The 20,086-nt window shown below is 42.4% G+C and overlaps 1 protein-coding gene across 3 annotated transcripts in view; it reads right to left on the bottom strand.

The window, feature by feature from the left end:
- The window catches only part of TMEM65 (transmembrane protein 65), a 36,060-nt gene extending 26,676 nt beyond the window's left edge, over window positions 1–9,384 (bottom strand). For 2 of the 3 annotated variants that reach the window (XM_019720544.3, XM_019720618.3), the window contains exon 1: window positions 8,554–9,384. In XM_019720544.3, coding sequence (XP_019576103.1) covers window positions 8,554–8,857 — 304 coding nt within the window. In that variant the 5' untranslated portion in view covers window positions 8,858–9,384. The remainder of the gene's footprint in view (window positions 1–8,553) is intronic. The other variant, XM_019720693.3, reaches the window with a different exon arrangement.
- Window positions 9,385–20,086: the final 10,702 nt, after the last annotated feature.

The following is a 20,086-nucleotide window of genomic DNA, read 5'->3' as shown; positions in this document are numbered from 1 at the left end:
TCAAACCTACTGAAACAGAATATGCATTTCAATAAGATTGCCAGGTGATTGTATATGTACATTGAGCTTTGATGTAGAGAGCTACAAAGAGCACTGCCAGCGAAACAAAGTCCCTTACAGTGAAACGAAGTCCAACTACATTCAAATTCATGATTTATTTAGAACCAAACCCATAAAAGGACTGAAATCACAGGGCAAACAGCTGGGCTTACATCAAAAGACAAGCGGGCACCCACAAGGACAGAGGGGACGTTAGCACTTGCTTACTTGGGATCGATGAAACCAGACACCGCAAGAAGGGTACAGCTAGAATAGTAAGGGAACAGGTGAAGGCAGACTGAGGGCTGGCGGGACAGTGTGAAGGCACTAGGGTGCACATAAAATCGGGGAGTCCTGCTTTCTTGAACATTCCTTCACCAGAAATCCCACCAGACACAAATAATGGTAAGAGAGGGAGCCTACAGAAAGTGTCCTCCTGGTGCAGACCTTCAGGAGGGAAAGCAGATGTGCAGAAGGGACATGACATTCTACCTGGATCCTTTCTGCAATCTCTCCTGTGAATCAAAAGCCTAATCTGTGAGAAGGGCAGAAGCACTGTCACTCTTAGGGCCAGTAGGGTGGCCAACCAGTTCGCCAAGGACTGCCGCAGTTTTAGCACTAAAGGTTTATACCCCAGGAAACAAATGTATTCCCTGCTCTTAGGTATTTGAATTTGAAAAATGGAGTTTCAAATCATCTCTGTTTCTATAAGCTTCAGGCCAAAGAATGAAAAGATCTTACCTGCTAAATGGCCTGTATATTTTCTACACAATGGTGCTAAAAAGGGGGGGATTTGCTTACCTGTCATATTTTATTTTTCTCTGATGCACTAGAATTCTACACAGGACTGTCTATTAAAAAAAAAAAATGAGTACCCTAGCAATAAATATTTAAAATACGTTCAGACTTCTAACCTATGAATAAAGAGATCTCCGTAGTACTCAGGCTACTCTAGTACTATCCAAAGGGAACTTTGGTTCCCTTTAAAGAGTTGAATCTGTGGCCGCCAGCCCTGTGGCCCAGGGGGCTGGAGCTCAGGTGGTTGGAGCCCCGTGCTCCTAACACTGAGGTTGCAGGTTCGATTCCCACCTGGGCCAGCAAGCTACGCCCTCTACAGCTAAGATTGCGAACAACAGCTCTCCCTGGAGCTGGGCTGCCGTGAGCCAGCTGAGAGCTGCTGCCAACTGCTGTGAGCAGCGGACCCACACTGGCGACCTGCCTCAGCCAGGGCAGCGCTCATAATACCAGCATGGGCCAGAGAGCTGTGTCCTACACAACTAGACTGAGAAACCACAGCTTGAACCGTAATGGGGGGGGGGGGGTGGAAGAAAGAGGAAAAACAATTTTAAAAAGAGTTGAATCTGTCTCAGTGAACTAAAATCTGGCTCCTTCCCACACAATTCTTGTAAAAGTGCTTCTGACACCAGTCTCTTCTGTTATTAAATCCTATGGGCCTTCTTTTTTCACCTCCCCAGTCTTCCCTTTTGACCTAAAGCATCAGATCATTCCCACTATCTTCTTCACTTCGCTTCTGGAATACACTATTTTCTTATTTTTCCTGTCTTTGTGGACACCCCTTCTCAGTCTCCTTCTAGTTTTGGTTCTTCTTCCTCTTCCCTTCCAATAAACATTGGTGTTTTTGAGTTCTCTCCTGAACCATCATCTTCATCTATATATAATTGCTAACACCCACACTTACATCTTCAGCCCCAACTTCCCCTGAGTTCCAGATTTGTTATAAACACACACACACACACACCCCTCTAATTACTTGACATTTCCATTCATATCCACAAAGGTATCTTAAACTAGACATGTCCAAAATTAACACTTTAATTTCCATCCCCCAAATCTATTTCCCCCCGTCTTTTCCCTCACTGTTAATAGCACCATCTTTTACTCAATCACTACAGTCAGAAAATTAAGTTCCCACTTTGTTTTCTTTCCCTTCATTATCTGCCCCTTTCTCACCCATCAGCACACTAGGCCCATCAGCTCACTGTCAAAAAAAATACCTTGAATCCATATCCTTTTCCTCGTCTCCATGGCCGCCTAGTCTAAGCCCCCATCATCCCAGGCAAAGACTATTGCAACAGCTTCCTAAGTGCGCCCAGCTTAAGCATTTGCACCCTTCTATTTCTTCTCCATTAGCAGTCAAAGGGCTCTTTAAATCCCATCATTTCACTCTGTTTAAACCCTCGAATGGCCTTCCTAGGTTTACCTAGAAAGGCCCTCACTAACCTGGCTTCTGCCTACCTGTCCATCTCATCTCATTCCACTTTCCCTTTGTGCACTGACTTCCACTTGTGTTTGCTACGTGCCAATGCCTGCGCTATGCCAAGTCCCTTCCTATCTCAGGGTCTTCACAGTCGCTGTTCCTTCTCAGAATGCTCTTCCTCCAGCTGTCTGAATAACTGGCTTCTTCTCAACCCTTTATTTTCAGGTTCAATATCACCTACACAAAGGCCTCCCCAGATCACCTTATCTAATAAGGTTTATCCTAATAGCACACACTATCTATAATTATTTTATTTATTTACTTAATTACTCATATATTTCCTCTCTCAAAAGTGTAAGCTTCCTGAGAGTATTGGGCCAAGTTAATTCACCGATGTAACCCCACCAACAGTGTCTATTATATGGCAGGGAAAGTAACAAATATTTGTAACTAAATAAATGTTCAAAGTTGGGGAAACTTCTATATGAATAGTATGTTAGATATTTTGTTAAAAACCCATTCAAAAATCTAAAGGAAAATTAAGGTAAAGGTTAAAGATTTATGACAGTTGGGAGTCACAAATACTAGTTTTCTGACAATTTATAAACTTTTTTTGCATAATGATTTCCCTTTGATTCTCCTTATTTTCAAAGTAACAATGCCATAGGTGCTTTTGTATTAAATGTGCAAACATACAGAAGGTAGACTAAGGTATGTGACCTTTATTAAGTAGTTAAGATATAACCTTTTTCCCCAGCATGTGTTAAAAATCCCAGGTGTAAGTATCCAGAAAAGTGTAATAATAAGAACAGGGGTTTTAGAGTCAAACAAAGCTAAGTTAAAAACTCTATTGATCTTGGGCAAGCTCCTCTTAGCCTCAGTTTCTTAATCTATAGAATAGAGGTAATTCCTTCTCTCTCCAACAGAAGTAAACAAAATACATGAAAACTCAGTTCCGTATATTTGACACACAGCATATAATTAATAATTGCTAAGTAATTGAGGTGAAGATGGTGCCAGCAGTAGCCATTGTGTTAGCTGTAGAATATCTTCTATAAAACATAAGAACCATTTTACAGTAGAAATTCAGAAGCTGTATTATAAAATACCAGGCTGCTTTTAAAAGTACAAGTGTTTTCAATAATACAGTGGACAAAATAACCTATCCTAAAGCTCAGAAAGAAAACAGAAAACCTAAACTAAACCAAGTAAAGAAAACCATTCTAATAGAAATTTCCCTGAAACTTTGAGGTCCAAAAAATAGTAACACCTCAGTTAATTTCCTTTTAGGTGCTTATAACAACAATCCTTGGAACAGCCATAATCCAGATGTTAGTGAAAATACTCACAAAATCTCCAATGTAAGATCTGAAGAGTCAAAGATCAATAACAATGTGATAGATGTAACTGGCTAGCTGGAAAGACAAAGGAGCGAGTGGTCTTTGACTGTGAAATATCTATCAGGATTAAATCCTATTAAGAAGCATAGGGGGATCCAAAAAAAGAGAGAGAGAATGAAAAAAATAAAAAACACTAGAGAGTGACAAAGAGCAGACACTACAAACAATAACAGAGATGCCAAGAAGGAGACCTCATTACCCAGCAGGCAAGTTGACCACAACAAGGGATGAATGAAGGCACTGGTGCTCGGGAGGGGCACTGCAAGCCCAGCAGATTTCACTACCGCGATGATGACAGGGTCTAAAAGCCTGCCGCCTGAAATGGCACAATATTCTAGAGGCACGTGGTGTGATGATGAGTATGTCTACAAACAGAAGTGGCCCCAAAGGAAATTCTCATATTAAAATACAGTAAATAAGGATTCTGACATCTAGGAGAAGCTAAGTTGTGCTCATTATACTTTTACTAAGACAGAGAAAAATGCAGTATGTTTAAATACGCTTCCAACAAAAGCCATCAAAGCAAATGTTTCAGAGTTTAAAGGGAATGACATCTTGTTACCTGCAAAGTCCTTTATCTAGAAGAGCTCTCATTTACCAGATAGTTTGAGGTAACTAAGTTATTATATTTTAACACATAGCTACTTGTTTTATGTGGCTGCATTCATTAAACGTAAAGTAGACATAAACCAAAGACAAGGCTAGAGTCCTATAAATCTACATACTAATTAATTCAGCTGACTTGAAAAAAATGCTAATAAAACCTGCACTCAGGGATTTAGTCTCTACTTGTTCCAGTTGGCTTTACACTGACGTGCCAGAGGAAAACAGACAAGAGTGTGATTACACAAACCATCACTATTTTTAGAAAAACTGAACTAATCTCCACTAATAATTGTTCAATATCAGGTCACCCCAACTTTCAAGATCATCTATTATTTTTAGCTCCACCTGATCTTCTGGACAACTGTGTAAGTTACACACTTTATAGTATGTCTATTTTCCTCTCCATAAATTTGTTTATAGAAACTTACTTGTCACAATTGCTGTACAAAGCAATAAGCGACTATTGAGATGGATAAATAACACCAAATTAATTACTGGTGAATTAAACTGTAGCAATGTTTAACACATCTGAAGCCATATTTTTCTGAATGTCTAATATGTAGAATTTAATCAAGAACTTAGAAGTGAAGAGACATCACAATCAAGGAAAACAGTTACCACAAAGCTCATTTATTTGATTGAGAAGTGAGGCATTGGATAGGGAGGTAAGGAGTTACTCTTCTATCCTCTTCTGTCCAGAGGTAAATAAATGTAAAATAAAGCAATGAGCTAAAAGCAAAAAGAATACACTGATCATAGCAAGTATCAATGAATGATGGACGCGAAGGAGAGATAAAGCAGAGGATTGAAGAAGAAACAGCCTATATAGCATTTCATATAAAAGCACTGGCTCTCAACCAGGGTAATTTGCTACCCTCCTCCTCTATCCCTCTCCACGTCTCTCAGAAACTGTGAGACAACATATTTGTTTTAAGCCACTATGTTTTGGGGTAATTTGTTATATAACAATGCGTAACTAATCCAATGAGCAATGTCATTGCCCATCCTTCAAAAACCAAATTGCCATACAGTTGGCCCTCCATGTCTGTGGGTTCCACATCCAGGGATTCAAACAGATCAAAAATATTAGGAAAAAAATGTCACGTTGTTGCTGATATGTACTATGTAGTTAAGTCTCAGATGGTTATGTCTGTACAGAACATGTACAAATGTTATTTTCTCATTCCCTAAACAACACAGTATAACAACTATTTATATTAACATTTACATTATATTAGGTATTATAAGTAATCTATAAATTATGTAAACTACATGGGGGGATGTGTATAGGTTATATGCAAATATCATACCATTTTATATAAGAGACTTTGGTATCCATGGATTTTCTCATATCTGCAAGGGGCCTGGAACAAATCGCCCCCAGCAGATACCAAGGAATGGCTGTATTTACAACTTTATAAAAATAATTGATAATAGAAATAGTCATTGCAAAGATTGGGAAACAAATTTGTTTTAAAAATCTTAGCTAAAACTGAAAGGCAACTGTAATGTCAGCTTCAGTGTCCTACTTGTAAAAACAATGAACCAACAATGCACTATCTGGAGAATATGGACTGTTTATGGAAGGAGATCAGATTGAGCAGGTAAGTTGAGAATGCAACGTCAACTTTTTTTTTAATTGGGGAGGAAATCAGTTTGTAATTTAAAAATCACAATATCTTATGTAGCTATGATAAGACATCCCACAAAGTCTGCCTTATCTACTATAAATTGATTCTAAAGCTTTATCTTGTCACAGACTCTATCACATGCCTAATGATAAAACACACAAGAAAGATAAGGGCAAAGGTACCAAATTTCAGCATTAGATTCACTGCCATATCAAAGCAGGGATGATTTCTTTTCGTGTAATGTTTCCACACCAAATCCTAATCGCTTCATTAAATCATACAAACACCCTTTCCAAGAACACATAAGATTTCCTATAAGAAAAAGCCCTTTTAACACAATTTATTTCATTAGAAAGTGCACTAAGTACATAAACATTTAGCACGAGTTGGGTATTTAAAAAACACTCAAAAAGGAACAGTAAAAGAAAAACAGGAATTTTTCATTTGTGTGAGGGAAAAATGTTGATTTCAGCAATGGAATGAGCTGTATGCATTCACCACATAATAAAATCCTCTTTACCTTAAATTATTAAAGAATAAGGTAATTTACTAGTGATGATTCCAGTTATCTCCACAATAACTATATGTATTGATATTGAAAACAATAAGGAACACTAAGACTACCAAAAATTAAAGCAGTAGTCATTTGAATCAAAGGGCAATAATTTAGACATCAACACTGGCAAAAAATGGTTGATTTAAACCCTCAAGTTCTTTAATTCCTAAATAGGAAATGAGCATGTGACTACATATTGTTTCCTGTATCCTTGCCTGGTTATCTTCAACAAAGAAGACAAATTACTAACTTCTTCCTCCTATAACTTACATACTTATTAAGTATAATTAATGCTAACTGATCTCCACGGACTGAAGTTTATAGGTCCTTTCCAGAATACTGAAAACCGTGTTAAATTATAAAATATTATCTTCACTGGAAATGTCAGCATCCCTACTGCAATACTGCTGGCATGTGCTACAAGGTAGGAGGTAACATTTACCCAGCTGTATTGCAGCCCATGCTCTTCAAGAATTGTCCTAAATTATACTAATAGCGTCCTCCTACAGTGTAACAATATTAATGCAGAATTTCCAAGAAACTACTTAAAAAAGGTCAAATGTGTGTTCAAAGAGTCTTGCCTATGGAGAGAGATTCCTAAAATTAATGCTTCAGCATATGAAGCATATATTGTTTGTCAAGGAGCTGATTTTCAGAGCTGAGTATTTTAAACCCTCACACTGCGTGTAAGCATATAGCTTACCAATATGCTAGTATTTAATCATGACTTCATATTAACACATAATGATTACACGGTTAGTAAGTGAATTGATAGTGATGTGACACTTTTCCTGTAAAAGCACTGTGGGTAGACAATGTCTTGAATCATCCAATACTAAAAACTGGTCCACAATTCCCTGAAATGAGGGGAGGGGTGGGGGGAAGCCGTTAAAAGGCACAACTAATACAAAGTTTCTGAAGAAGTAGTCTAAATAAACTCATGCTTACATGAGGGAGATAAATCCTCCCCCCATTCTTGTACATAGGCCAAACACCTTCAAGTGCCTTTGGCAAATCAAATGCCATGTTCCAAAGCAATGTGCTCTAACCCGAAGGAGTCTATGGAATGTTTATGTACCTACCAACTTAGGGACGGGAGAGTACACTTTTTAACTTTCAAATACATCAGAATGTAATATAAAATAGTCGCAATGCAGTTTGCCTGTATTACTGTATTTAAATGGTAAAAATATTTTAACACTAAATCATTTCATCTTTTGCTCCTTTCATCTTTTTGATTGTCTGCATTTTTAGCTTTTTCAATGGACTCCAATTCTGACCTACCAGCATTCTGCACTGGTTTTAAAAATACCACATTTTAACATGCTAGCTTAAAAATAACTTTGCTTTCACCCTTCCCAATTATTTCTGAGCAGAAGCCTGCTTTTCCTTGTAGAGCCACATAGTCCTGGAAAAAAGCCTTATTGACTTCATTCTTTTACCCTCCGGGGAAACAACAAACACTGGAGTTTGAGTAGTGCAGCAATAAACCTCCATGGGCTTGCAAGTATGCATCTGTAGTTGCTGGTTTGATCGATTCTTTCCGTTTCCCAGGAAAATGTTTCCTTAGGCTGCTCCAATTAATACAACTAGATGTGTGTGGAAACAAGCAGCTAAGCGCATCTCTTCTTTTGGACGCCAATTACATCTTTGTTTCATAACCATTCAAGAAAGTTTCTTCTTGCCTCTCGGGTTTGTAGCACTTTCGGAGGAGGCACGGCATGCCACCTTCTCCCCTGCGCATTCACGACAAAGCAGCAAGGGCTTAGGGACAGGAGGGGTGGGGACGGGAGGCACACAGCAAATCAAAACAAAATCAAAACAGTATCGGGTGCAATTTGGGCTGAAGCTCGGGCTTCCGAGGCTGGGGAGGAACCAGCCAAACGTTGGCCCTGGCTGCCTGTCCTACCTGCCCCGGGGACACTTAGGAGGCGGAAAGTTTCCCCCCCCCACCCCCCCTGCCCGCTCGGACGTCCCAGGCGCGAGGCCCGGAGGGTGAGGGGGGCGGGGGGGCCCAGCTGGAGGAGCGGCAGGGCTCCCGGGGCCAGGCGGGATAGGGCAGGGGACCGGGCCCCCCGGGATCTCCCCCAGCGACCCCCTTACCTTGGGCGATGGCGATGGACTCGAAGCGGTGCAGCTCCTTGAGCAGGCAGCTCCTCTCCGTGGAGTGCAGGCTGTAGATGAAGTCGCGCGCGCCCTGCGCCGTGTTCAGCGCCTCCATGGGCTCCTTCTTGGGGTGGGTGCCCAGCCCCCGGAGGCCGCCGGGGGCGCCCCCAGGGAACGCGAGCGCCAGCAGCCCCCGCCCGCAGCAGCACCAGGACGGCGGGCGCGGTGCGGCGGCGGCGGCCGGGCCCGGCCTCAGGCTGCGCGCGGTCCGGCTCCTCAGCAGCGGCAGAAGCCGGGACATGGTGGGCCGGGGCGCGGGGACCCCCGCGGCAGTCTGGGAGGGCGATTCCTGGAGAGGCGGAGGCTAGAAGGAGCCGGGCTCAGCCGACCCCACCCCGATGTCCTCCTGACTGGCAGCCGCGGCGCCGGGCACCATGCACTCTCCGGGCCCACACCGCTCTCGCCTCGTCTTGCGTCCCCGTTCCCAAAGGCCCGCCGCGGCTCCGGTCTCTCCGACGACAAAAACTTTGAGGCGGTCAGGCCGGGAGAGCTCCCGGAGAGGGCGGGCGAGAGGTGCGGGAGGGAGGGCGCCTCCCGGTTGAGGAGGAGCGGCGCGGGCGGGCGGGTTCGGCGAGGGTTTGTGTCTGTCAGTCGGCTCTTCCAAAGGGATGAGTCAGCCACGCGCCGCCCTCCGCCGGCGCCGCCCTTCTCCCCTGCCGGTCTTCCCACCCTCTTGCCTGCCCTCGTCGCCACTCCGCACCGCTTCCGCGCCCTCAAAGCCGCCGCGCTCTCAGGCCGCAGCCGCCGCCGCTACCCCTAGCGGCGGTACTAGTGCTGACAGGGCGGGGCAGAGAGAAAGGGGCGGGGCGGGGGCGGGCCCGCGCAGGCGCAGTGCGCAGGCTGGCGAGCCGTATTCCCTCCTGTGTAGGCAAAGTGTACACGCGTCTGCATCCCCTCCTGTGCATGGAAATGGAGGCAGAGAGGGTGCTCACCGGTTGTGCCGGCATCCGCCACCTTTCAGTCCAGCGGGAGGAATAGTGAGGAAGGGCTTTGAACCCCTCGCTCCGCGGGGTAGTGAACCTATCACCCCGCCTTAATGTCATGCCTAAATCTGCGGCTCCAACCGAACGGTGCCCCAGCGTGCAGGCTCCCTCCCCGGCACGGACCGAAGGGATGCCAGCCAGGCCGCTCCGGAGAGCCTCGCTACCGCTCCGAACCTCGCGGGGGTCACAGCTCCCTCCTCGGGCTTTTGGAGCTTGAAGCGTGCGAGCCGCGCTCTTTGCCAAGTCAGCATCCACCATGACCTGAGCCAGACATTCAAGTTTGAGGCACCCACTCGGGGAGCTCCAAAGATTGGGCGAGGCCGGCTCTATCTTTTCCCAAGAAGGGTTTGAGACTGAGACCTTGACCCCGAGAACGCCCTTCCTCGTCCTGATGCCAGCAGGTTGCAGACTGTTAATGCTGGAGGCAAGAATGTCACAGACCTTTTCCGGGTGTTTGTTAAGGCTGGTCCGCGAGTCTCCAATACTTCCACACGTCCAGGTCCTAAGCATCTTTCAAGACCCAACTCATACAGTCTCCTACTCCAAGCTTTCCTTTGTCTTTTCCTAAGGGAGAGATCTCTGCTTCATCTGAACCTGTCTAATGATACTTAGGCTTCCTGTCTTAGAGAATAATAGATCCACTTAGAGACTAAATCTACTCAAGTGTAATCAAGATCTTAATCTTATCCTTAATCCTATCCTTATTATATCTGCCGCTGCACCGGGCCCAAGACCTTTTATGTAGTAGATGTGCTACAAACACGTAAGTGCAGTATGTATAATATATGTGAGTCAAGGGAGGAATGTTATCGCTAAAGCCTCCTACTGATCTAACTCAGTGGCTCTCAAAGTGTGGTCCCCGGACAGCAGAGCTTGTTAGACATGCAAATTCATGTGCTCCACGCAGACCTCCTGAATCAGAAACTGGGAGTTGGGCCCAGTCGTCTGTGTTTTAACAAGCCCTCCAGTTAATACTGATGCACACAAAAGTTTGAGAACCACTGCTCTAACTTAAAGAAACATGGAAAACAATTATTTTTTTAATTTGAAAGTAATGCCTCTGGTGTTTAATGACAAGAATGCATTCTGTGGAAACTGCAAGTTCTTTGCGTGTAGAGGCTGTCTTTCTTGTCTTGGAAACCCTCCACACCCCCAGTGTGTGCTGGAATCCTCCGCAGAGTTATATCAGTCTCAGGCTCTTGGGATTACCACCACCTTCTCCCCCATATCTCTTACTCCCAAGAAATTCTGGCTCATTTGGGTTTGGGGTAGGGCCTGGGAAGTAAGGCTTGGAAAAGCTCCTCACTAAGAACCCATTCCCAACAGTCTCTAGGACACCAGTTTTGTGTGTGGGCTCCAGAAACAGATTGAGGAAAGTTTGATAACTAGGTCACCCATTTCCTAACTAGACGTTAGGAATAGATTATTATAGTACTGGTCCAGATGAATCATGCCTTATGGTATCCACTCCCTTGTGTAGACCTATCCGCATTGACTGTGGGCTGGGCCACGTGACTTGATTTAGCCAATTAGTTGGATGTCACAAACCTGCTCTGTTAAGTGCTTGCTTGTTAGGTTTGCTGTATGATTTATGAATATTCAAATTCTGCTGTAGAAAATAGAAGAAACTAAAATGTAGACACAATTTGCTTATGAGATATGTTATACATAAGATAAATGGATATGTGTTGAACATAGAGAAAAAGGATGGGACAAATGGAAGTGCTACTCTAGATAGAAAACAATTAGACAGAGACCAAGTGAACTTTATATATTAATAAGGCACGGATCATACTACTTCTAGACTGACAACTATATGATCCCTAATTGGCCACATATTGGTGACACCCTTACAGTCCCATTATGGCCTCGTGGAGTCTCTGCACAAGAAAAGCAGATAAACCCCTAGCTATTCAGCCAGCTAGTGGCCAGACACAGTTATAACACGACACATTTGTCCCTATGTCTTTGACAGAATGGATGTATGTTGGTTCCAGGCTCCTTCAAGCTGCCAACCCCCGTCACGTACTCTCCACTCTAGCCCTTAAAACTGCACCATCTGCAGAGAAGATTAGGATGTATGAATATTGCACAAAACAAAATTTAGGTGCTGTGGTCCTTCCACGCTGCTAACACCCTATCCTGCGCTTGTTTAGCTACCCCATCTCCTTTTCCTTGCTTCTCACTGTATTCTAAATTGATTGATACACTGGGTTACTTACTATTTCTGCTCTTGGAGTGAATATGTTATTCCAGACTTAGTGGCTTAAATATCTAGTTTATTTGACTCATAATTTTGAGGCTCAGAAACTTGGGAAGGGCTTGCATGGGCAGTTCTTTGTTGGAGTCTCTTATCAGATGCCAATTTCAGCTGCTGTCATTTGAAGGCTCATCCGGGCTGGACATCCAAGATGGCACACTCATGTGGCTGACAGTTGATGCTGGCTGTTGGCCATCTGGAAGCTTAGCTGGGGCTATGAACTAGAGAGCCTTCCTACAGCCCCTCCAGCATGGCCGAATTCTCACATGGCACCTGGCTGCCCTCAAAGCAAGTGTCTAAAAAGAACCAGGCTCATGGCCTTTTCTGACTTAGCCTAGGAAGTCATGCAGCATCACTTCCACTGTCTTGTATCAGCTACCAGCAAGCCATGAAGGCCAGCCCAGATTCAAAAGAAGGGGATATAGACCCCCAGCTTTCGATGGGAGCAATGCCGAAGAATTTGGAAATACGTTTTAAAGCTGCCACATAAACAATGTAATTCAAGCTTCTTAATTTGGTCTATAATCCTATGTGTTCCATGACCTAGGGTACAGCCTGTCTGGTGGTACACTTGGAAGCTGCCATTGCATCAAGGTAATTTTCCACATGACATTTGCCTGCTTGGAATTCAACTGCCATATAAAGAAGTCTGGAGTATCCTGCGAGAAAGGCCACATGAAGGAGGAGGCAACGGCCAATAGCCCCAGCTCAGTGTCAGGTACACGCATGAGGCCATCTTGGACCATCCAATCCTGATCAAGCCCCAGATGACAGTATTGCAAAGTGGTTGAGATCATTAGCTCTGGAGCCAGACTGCTTGGGTTTGAGTCCTCACTCTCCCTTTACTAGTTGTATAACCTTGGGCTAAACCTCAACCTTTCTGTGGCTGCTCATCTATTTAATGAAGATAAGGGCATCTGCTTGATAGGTTTTTGTCTTTGGAACCTAATTTGAGAAATATCTGTCATTCAATACACATTTAATATGTACTAACCAGATCCTCTATCCACCCCCTTTCTTTGAACATTTGAATACCCTAAATATGAATAAATGCAGGAGGAGGGGAGTGGGGAGGGTTTGGGGCCTGACTATGAAGCTATGGGGAAGTATAGGATAAGGCAGGGCTAGAGGTGGGTAGCAAGAGGAAGATTCTGAGGAAATATGGGGGGTGCTAAAGAGGTAGTGCCAGCGGGTTGGAGAAGGTTACAGAAATGGAAGAGGGAGGGAAGGAAAGCCCAGAGGCAAACTTAGCCTTGGTTCAGCCTAGCCTGCTGTTCACTTTTACAGATGAAAACATCATGCCTCAGTTAATGATCACCGGCTCCTTCTCATGAAAAATTACTGCTGAATCAACAGTCCACAATAGGCTACATCATGGAAACACTCTGTTGCTGGCAGGGCACAAGGCTGTTTGCTCTCTACATTTTATGACACCTTACACACCTAAAATATATGACACCATTTTATGACACCTGTCCTCTTTAAAATTCTTGAAATTGTTGCTTTACTTAGTTGGACCTTTAATCCTTTCTTCTACCCACATTTTCGCAGTTCCCTTGTTGCACTTCTCACCCATCAAGTACCTGCCTTAGTTTCTGGTCCCTAGATGCCCCCTGCCCCATCAGGGTTGTGGTGAATCAATTGCTGCTTCACAAGGAAAACCACAAAATTGTATTCAAAAAATTGAAGAAGTCTTAAATGAATGGAGGGAAATACCAATTCAAGTTTGGAAAATTCAGTAGTATAAGATAGTGAATCTCTGCAAATTACTCTATAAATTCAGTGCAATCTCAATGAAAATCCCAGCTGGGTTTGTGTCTCTGTAGGTGTGTGCATGAAATTGTCAAATTGGTACTAAAATTTATATTGAAATGCAAATGGAGGTGGTAGGGCATACCAGAAATCCTAACTTTAACACCTGCTGTATCAATTTGGACAAGTTAACATTCTAAGTCTTGGTTGTGGGGTTTCTTGTTATTTCATAAATACTACCCCACAGAACCATGAGGATAAAATGAGATAATGTATATAAAACACGTGGCACAATACCTACCATGTAGCAGGGACTCAGCAAGTGATAAGTAGTATTTAAAGGCTTTAAAAATGAGTGTTAACCATAAACAGTATATTTAGCGGTATCAGAGGCTCATATAACTTCAGAGCTGAAAGAAAGAGAATCCAGCTAGATCTCTATTTTCTCAACATTCCTTTCTCAGCATTTCTCAGCATGCCAGTTTCTTGCAGTCAAGCTGCTGTCCAGTTTCCAAGGACAAGGCTGGAGATATAAATTTGGGAGCCCTCAGCATCCAAGTATCATTTAAAACTATAGAACTGGCCAGGTTCCCACTGGGGGTAAAGATGTAGATGAGGGGAGGGTCTCGGGCTGACCTTGGGACGCTGACCTTGAGACTAGAAGAGGCAGAGGAGCCACTGACGTAGAAGGAAACCAGAGGACAGTGGTGTGTGTTGTCCTTCTTTCTGTTTGTATCTGCTGGGAGCAAGATAGAAAATATAAGAGAGGAGCTATCAGTTGGAACTCAAGCTCCTGTGCTCAATTTCATATTCCATGAGGCTCATATTTATCTGTCCATAAACGTACCTATAGGCAACAAGGCCATGACTGTCCCACAGCCAACATAAAAAGGGCACATGTACACCTAATACCCACACACCTACCTGATGCTTTCAGAGCAATGTTTTGTAACTTTTTTTTCCCTTCCAGGCTGCCCATCTTTGAGGTTGGGGAGGGATGTTGATCAAGGTGAATATAAATCATAGGGCTATTAAATGTCCTCTCTTCAAACTTTAAACTCAGATTCTTAGTAGGGCTTCCAAATGTTTATATGCCATAAGAACTATTTTTGAAAAATGACTCTATCTTTGAGCCCAGCAGGAAGGTCAGTGGAAGGATATTGACTGTTCCCGTTTGTTTTGGAAGGAAAATAAGGCATCATTTCAGACTTTTCTGAATACCTTTTCAATTAGATTTATCAAATCATCTCCTAACACGTACCTTAATTCAACATACATCGACACCTTCTCTTGTACCAGCCACCAAGCTATGTACTAGAAGCATAAAAATAAAAAGATAGTTTGTTTAAGGCGAAATTTTCTATTTAAGATTTAATATTTTCTTTTTTTTCTTTTTCTTTTATCCAAAATGCCTCTTTATAAATTAGATAACGCTACCTGTTGGTTTTACAATAAGTTTAAGCTTTCACTTGTGTTAACTTCAGGTGTGAATCCATTCCTGCTGGTGTCAGAAGTTTATGTGATGTCGGATATCATTAATTGGCTTTACCATTTGTCTTATATGTTCACCCTCCTCCTTCAGGATGGACTGAATGCACTTCTGCTGGTAGGCACCGAGAGTGATGGGGGGTTTTGAGAACGCAGAATCTTTTCCATCTCTTGCTGCTGATAGTCTTTTTTCAACCTCTTTGATGATATTGCCCCAATGTCGCAGTTGATCAGGTAGCTGTAATTCTTTCTTCATGTCCCTCTCACTATCAGAGAGAACTGGGAGCTGTTCATGATATCTTCTTGTTTTTCCTTGGCTTCCTTATATTTGTCAGCTAGGTGCTCGGCCATTTCCTGTAGACTTTTCCTTTTGACAACAATTGAGGTCTTCTAGTTGTTTCTTTTTTTTGGTCACATAGTAATTTGACCCTCCGCTGAATCGCCTCCTTTGCCAGGTTCTGTTTAAGAATGTACTGCTCTCTGAACACCTGGGTGACTCTGCTGATGAGCTGAAGACATCCCTCAGGAGGAGGGGCTGTAGCTTTTTCAGATGATTTCAAAAATGCTGGATTTGCAACACTACATTGCGAAATGCTTCTAATATGCTTCTCAAAAGAATCTGGCGATTCAGCCAGAATTTGGAGGGGAGACTCGGCCACGTCAACATCTTCTTGGGTACAAAGGAGGGGAGGAGACGATTCTCTGTGTGTTACTTCAGCATTTACTTAACCTCTTGAAAAACTAATACTTTCAATGCTAGAAAAACCACTGTTCAACAGTATCTGATTCTCAGAGCCAGAGAAGATTATTCTTCCCTATGCCCTTGAAGTTAGGGGTGGCTGTGCTTTGGCCAATGAATGGAAACCTGACATAGTTCACCTCTGGATACAGGTAGCTACTTACCTGTGCTCACCTGTGCAGTTCTCTCTTCTCCTAACACGGTGAGATTCACAACATGTGTTGAAATGGAAGTTCCATGAACTTGAAGAGGCCGCAAGTAGTGAGCCAATATAGGAGGAGAGTTGCCCCAACACAGAGCAGATTGCATGACTGAGAAATAAACATTTTTTTGTAATTTTTTGTATGTCATTATAATTTAGGGATTGCTTTTTACTGCAGCAACAGCTCCCATTTCATGACTAGCACAGCTCCTACGTGGCTTTGTTTCTCATTATTATAACACTGAATGCCTTCCTTCACTTCTGCTGTTTTATCTAAAGGGAGGACCTGTTTTAGCTCCAGCATGTTTGTTTCTCCTGATTAGAAGATAGGGAGATGGGGTCCTCTTTTCTTCTGTCTGGTTTCAGAGCTTTGCGTAAGTTTGGAACCACAGACATAGATTTGGGAGTCAACAGCATTAAGGAAGTGGTTAAATCTATGCGAGCGAATCATGCTGTCTACAGAAAAATGTGTAAATGAAAACGTAAGAGGACAGAGACCTGGGAAACCACCACATTTAAGGGATAAGCAGTGGAAGAAGAAAGAACCAAGGAAAGAAGGTGAGATGATATGGCAAAAGGAAAAAATACTGTGGCCACAGAAACCAAAGGATGATAAAGTTTCTACAGTGAGTGGTCTAGAGTTTCAAGTGCAGCAGCAAAGTAAAGCAAATTAAGGAGAAGAAAGTGCTCATTAGACATGGTGGGTTGAACACATATGATTATGACCACTTTGTAATAAAAGTGCACTAAAATGAATGTCAATGGGTTTTAAAAAGACGTAGTCTCACAAGTACAGAGTTAATGGGAGAATAGATGAGAGCAACACAGTAATACAAGATGGAAAGCAGATGATGGAGTGGTAACTAACCGGATCAGACAAAGGTGAAAACTAAGCTGAATGGAACAACCTAGAAGAAGGTAAATTTGAGCAACAGCCTCCAAACAGTACAGGCATTGGAGGTACCAGGCACCTTTGAAGGTAGAGATATAATTGAGCCTAAAACCAGAAGATCAAGGTGAAGAATTTTAAGAAAGCAGTTATAAGGCCAGATCCCCCTCCTACATCCAATGCAGCTGGGAGATTGCCACTTTCTTGCCCTATTAGAAGTCTAGAGGTTTACTGTTGGAGAGACGCTAGGCCTGGGGCCACCAGGCACATCTGAGGGTAAGGGAGGCATAGCAAAAACAAGGGGATTGAGTGAATGTTGCATTCTGACTCATGGATCCCTTGCCACTCTTCTGCTTTGCTTCACGAACACTGGTAACCATACTGTTGGGGGATTCCTCTCTGAGCACCCCTAAAAGAGCTCAGCCAGACCACTCTACAATGAAACCACCAATCAACTAGCTCTACCAATCATAGTTTCAAAACAGCTTTTTGTTGTCTCACTCTTCGATACAAAATATGAGCCAAGAGCCTAAAAATCACTAGTCAATGAAAAAAAGCCTTCAAGATGAAAAGACAGAACCAAAATAGCTATCATCAAAACAAACAAACAAACAAACAACAACAACAACAAAATTCTGAGGACAGGGGAAGAAAAATAAAACTTTTGAAAATGTGTCATATCAAAATCTTTGCAAAATAAGAAGAGATACTGCATCTATGGAAAAAAATAGGAGTCTATAGAAGTAGAAACATCCAGAAAACAAACAAACAAACAATGTTGCTTGAAAATTAAAAATATGAGTCAAAGTGAAAAAATGTAGCAAAAGAATTGGAAGATAAGCTTGAGAAAAATTTCTTTAAAAGTAGATCATAGAGAATATAATAAATATAAAATAGAAGATAAATGACAAAATTAAAGAATCAGGACAGGAGGTACAAGACAGTTGAAGAAGATGAAACAGTTTTTAAAATGTAAGGGAGAAAACTGTGAAAGAAATGTCTGAAGGGAAACTTTCCTAAATGGAGAAAGTTCACTGAGGGCCTAGAACACCAGATGAAAAAAGACCCACTCTAAAGCATGTCACGATGACATTTCAGATCACTAGGAACCAAGAAAAGATCATAAAAGTTCCCACCAGCAAAGTAAGTGGTTGTTAAGGGAAGTTCAGTGAAAAGAATTCCATTTCCGAATGGCTTCAGACAACTCGATAGTGACACTGGAAGTGTTGACAACAGCAACTCAATAGCAACACTGGAAGCCAGAGGACAATGGAGAAATAACCTAAAATTTCTGAGGAAACTTATTTCCAATCTAGAATTCTATATCCCGCAATCTAGGGTGAGTTTTCAGATATTATAAACTTTTCAGTTTATAAACTTTTCAGATATTGAAGTCTCAAAATATTTATGTCCCATACCTCATGTCAGGAAGAAACTAGAAGATGGGCTCCATCAAGTTGAAGGACTAAACCAGGAAATCCAGGAAATGGGAAGTTGCGGGACAACAGGTCTAGAAAGTGACCAGTCTACATGGGCGCAAGGTGATGGAAGGTTTTGGGAGGTGTGCCTCTAACAAAGACATGGATTTACTAGATGTTCCTGATGTATATGAAATGATGAAAGTAGAGTTACACTTCTGGGGGAGAGTTGAGGAAGGGACTAATGATAGGTACCTAGAAAATTAAGCCAACAAAAACTGAGGCAATTACTAATTCTAGTAAATATTAATTATATTAGGGAGAAATTATGATAAAGTAAAAGGTCATAGGTAAATAGCATTCACAGGATTATAATAACACAGATTATTGATTTAACCAAAAAATTATGATATATCCAAACTAGGTAGAGGAGGAGTGAAAGTCTTAGTTAGCCTGGGCTGCCATAACAAAATACCAGCGTCTGCATGGCTGAAACAACAGGAATTTATTTCTCACAGTTCTGGAGGCAGGCAGTCCAAGATAGATTTCAAGGTAGATTTCATTCTGAGGCCTCTACTTTTGGCTCCTACATAGCCACCATCTCACTGTGTGAACACATAACCTCTTCTTTACGCAAGTATGAAGAGAGAGAGAGAAAGCAAGCTCTCTGGTGTGTCTTATATGGGCACTAATCCCATCATGAGGGCCCCACCCCCATGACCTCATCTAACCCTAATTTCCTTCCCAAATCCCCATCTCCAAATACCAACATATTGGAGAATATAAATTGGTACAATCATTATGAAAAACGGTATAGAGGTTCTTCAAAAAATTAAGACTAGAACTACCATCTGATCTAGCAATCCCACTTCTGGGTATGTATTCAAAGGAAATGACATCAGTATCTCAAAGAAATACCTGCACTTCATGTTCAACCTAAGTGTCCATTGACAGATAAGTGGATAAAGAAAATGTGGTACATTGTTAAAGTAAAATAAAATGGAAGACAAAACGTTTAAGCCACGTAAACAAAATTTAATCTAACTTAGCTTCCGGATGTAAGCAAAACGTACGTTATTTCTCCCTCCATCACTTCCTAGTTGCTAGAAAGTTAAATGGTTAGGTCTGCTGGTCAGTTTCATAGTAATGGCTGATAATTTAGAATTCACCACAGGGAAGACATTCTGCTAAGTACTTTGTGTGCTTCATCTCCTTTAATCCTCTTAGCCGTGCAAAGCAGCTTTTGTTATCTCCAGTTCACGGATAATAGTGAGGATGATTCTAGTTCACTATTGCTGAGTGCTTCTATGGTCCAGGTACTGTGCTAAACCTTTAATATAGATTTCCCCTCTTTGTCTTCATTAATAACCCTATCAGGTAGGAACGATTTTTAATACTCAATTTTTAGATGAGAAACCAGTAGTACAGAACAGACAGGTTAAGTAAGTTGCCCAACTTTACACAGGATTCAAACCTCTGGTCTCTGTGACTCCAGAGTTGAAGCTTTTCCCCCTCAAAGGCCAAGTTCAGGCACAGACATATTGACCTTAGAGCTGAGAGACACGAGTCGCTGTGACCTTGTCTTTATATGAGTTTCAAGGTTACATAAAGAGTCTGCTTTTCCTCTTGATAGCTCCAGTGGCAACTTCCCTGGATAAATTATCTGTTGCCTGACTAGCTTCGTATTGAATGACTTCATTAACCTCCAGTTTGAATTTCCCCTGATCATTACCCTTTTT

This window comes from Rhinolophus sinicus, chromosome 6 (genome assembly GCF_057876585.1).
Source record: "Rhinolophus sinicus isolate RSI-liver-muscle chromosome 6, RSI-T2T, whole genome shotgun sequence".
NCBI lineage: Eukaryota > Metazoa > Chordata > Mammalia > Chiroptera > Rhinolophidae > Rhinolophus > Rhinolophus sinicus.
The sequence above is the reverse complement of the archived record's forward strand: the minus strand, read 5'-3'. Positions and strand labels throughout refer to the sequence as shown.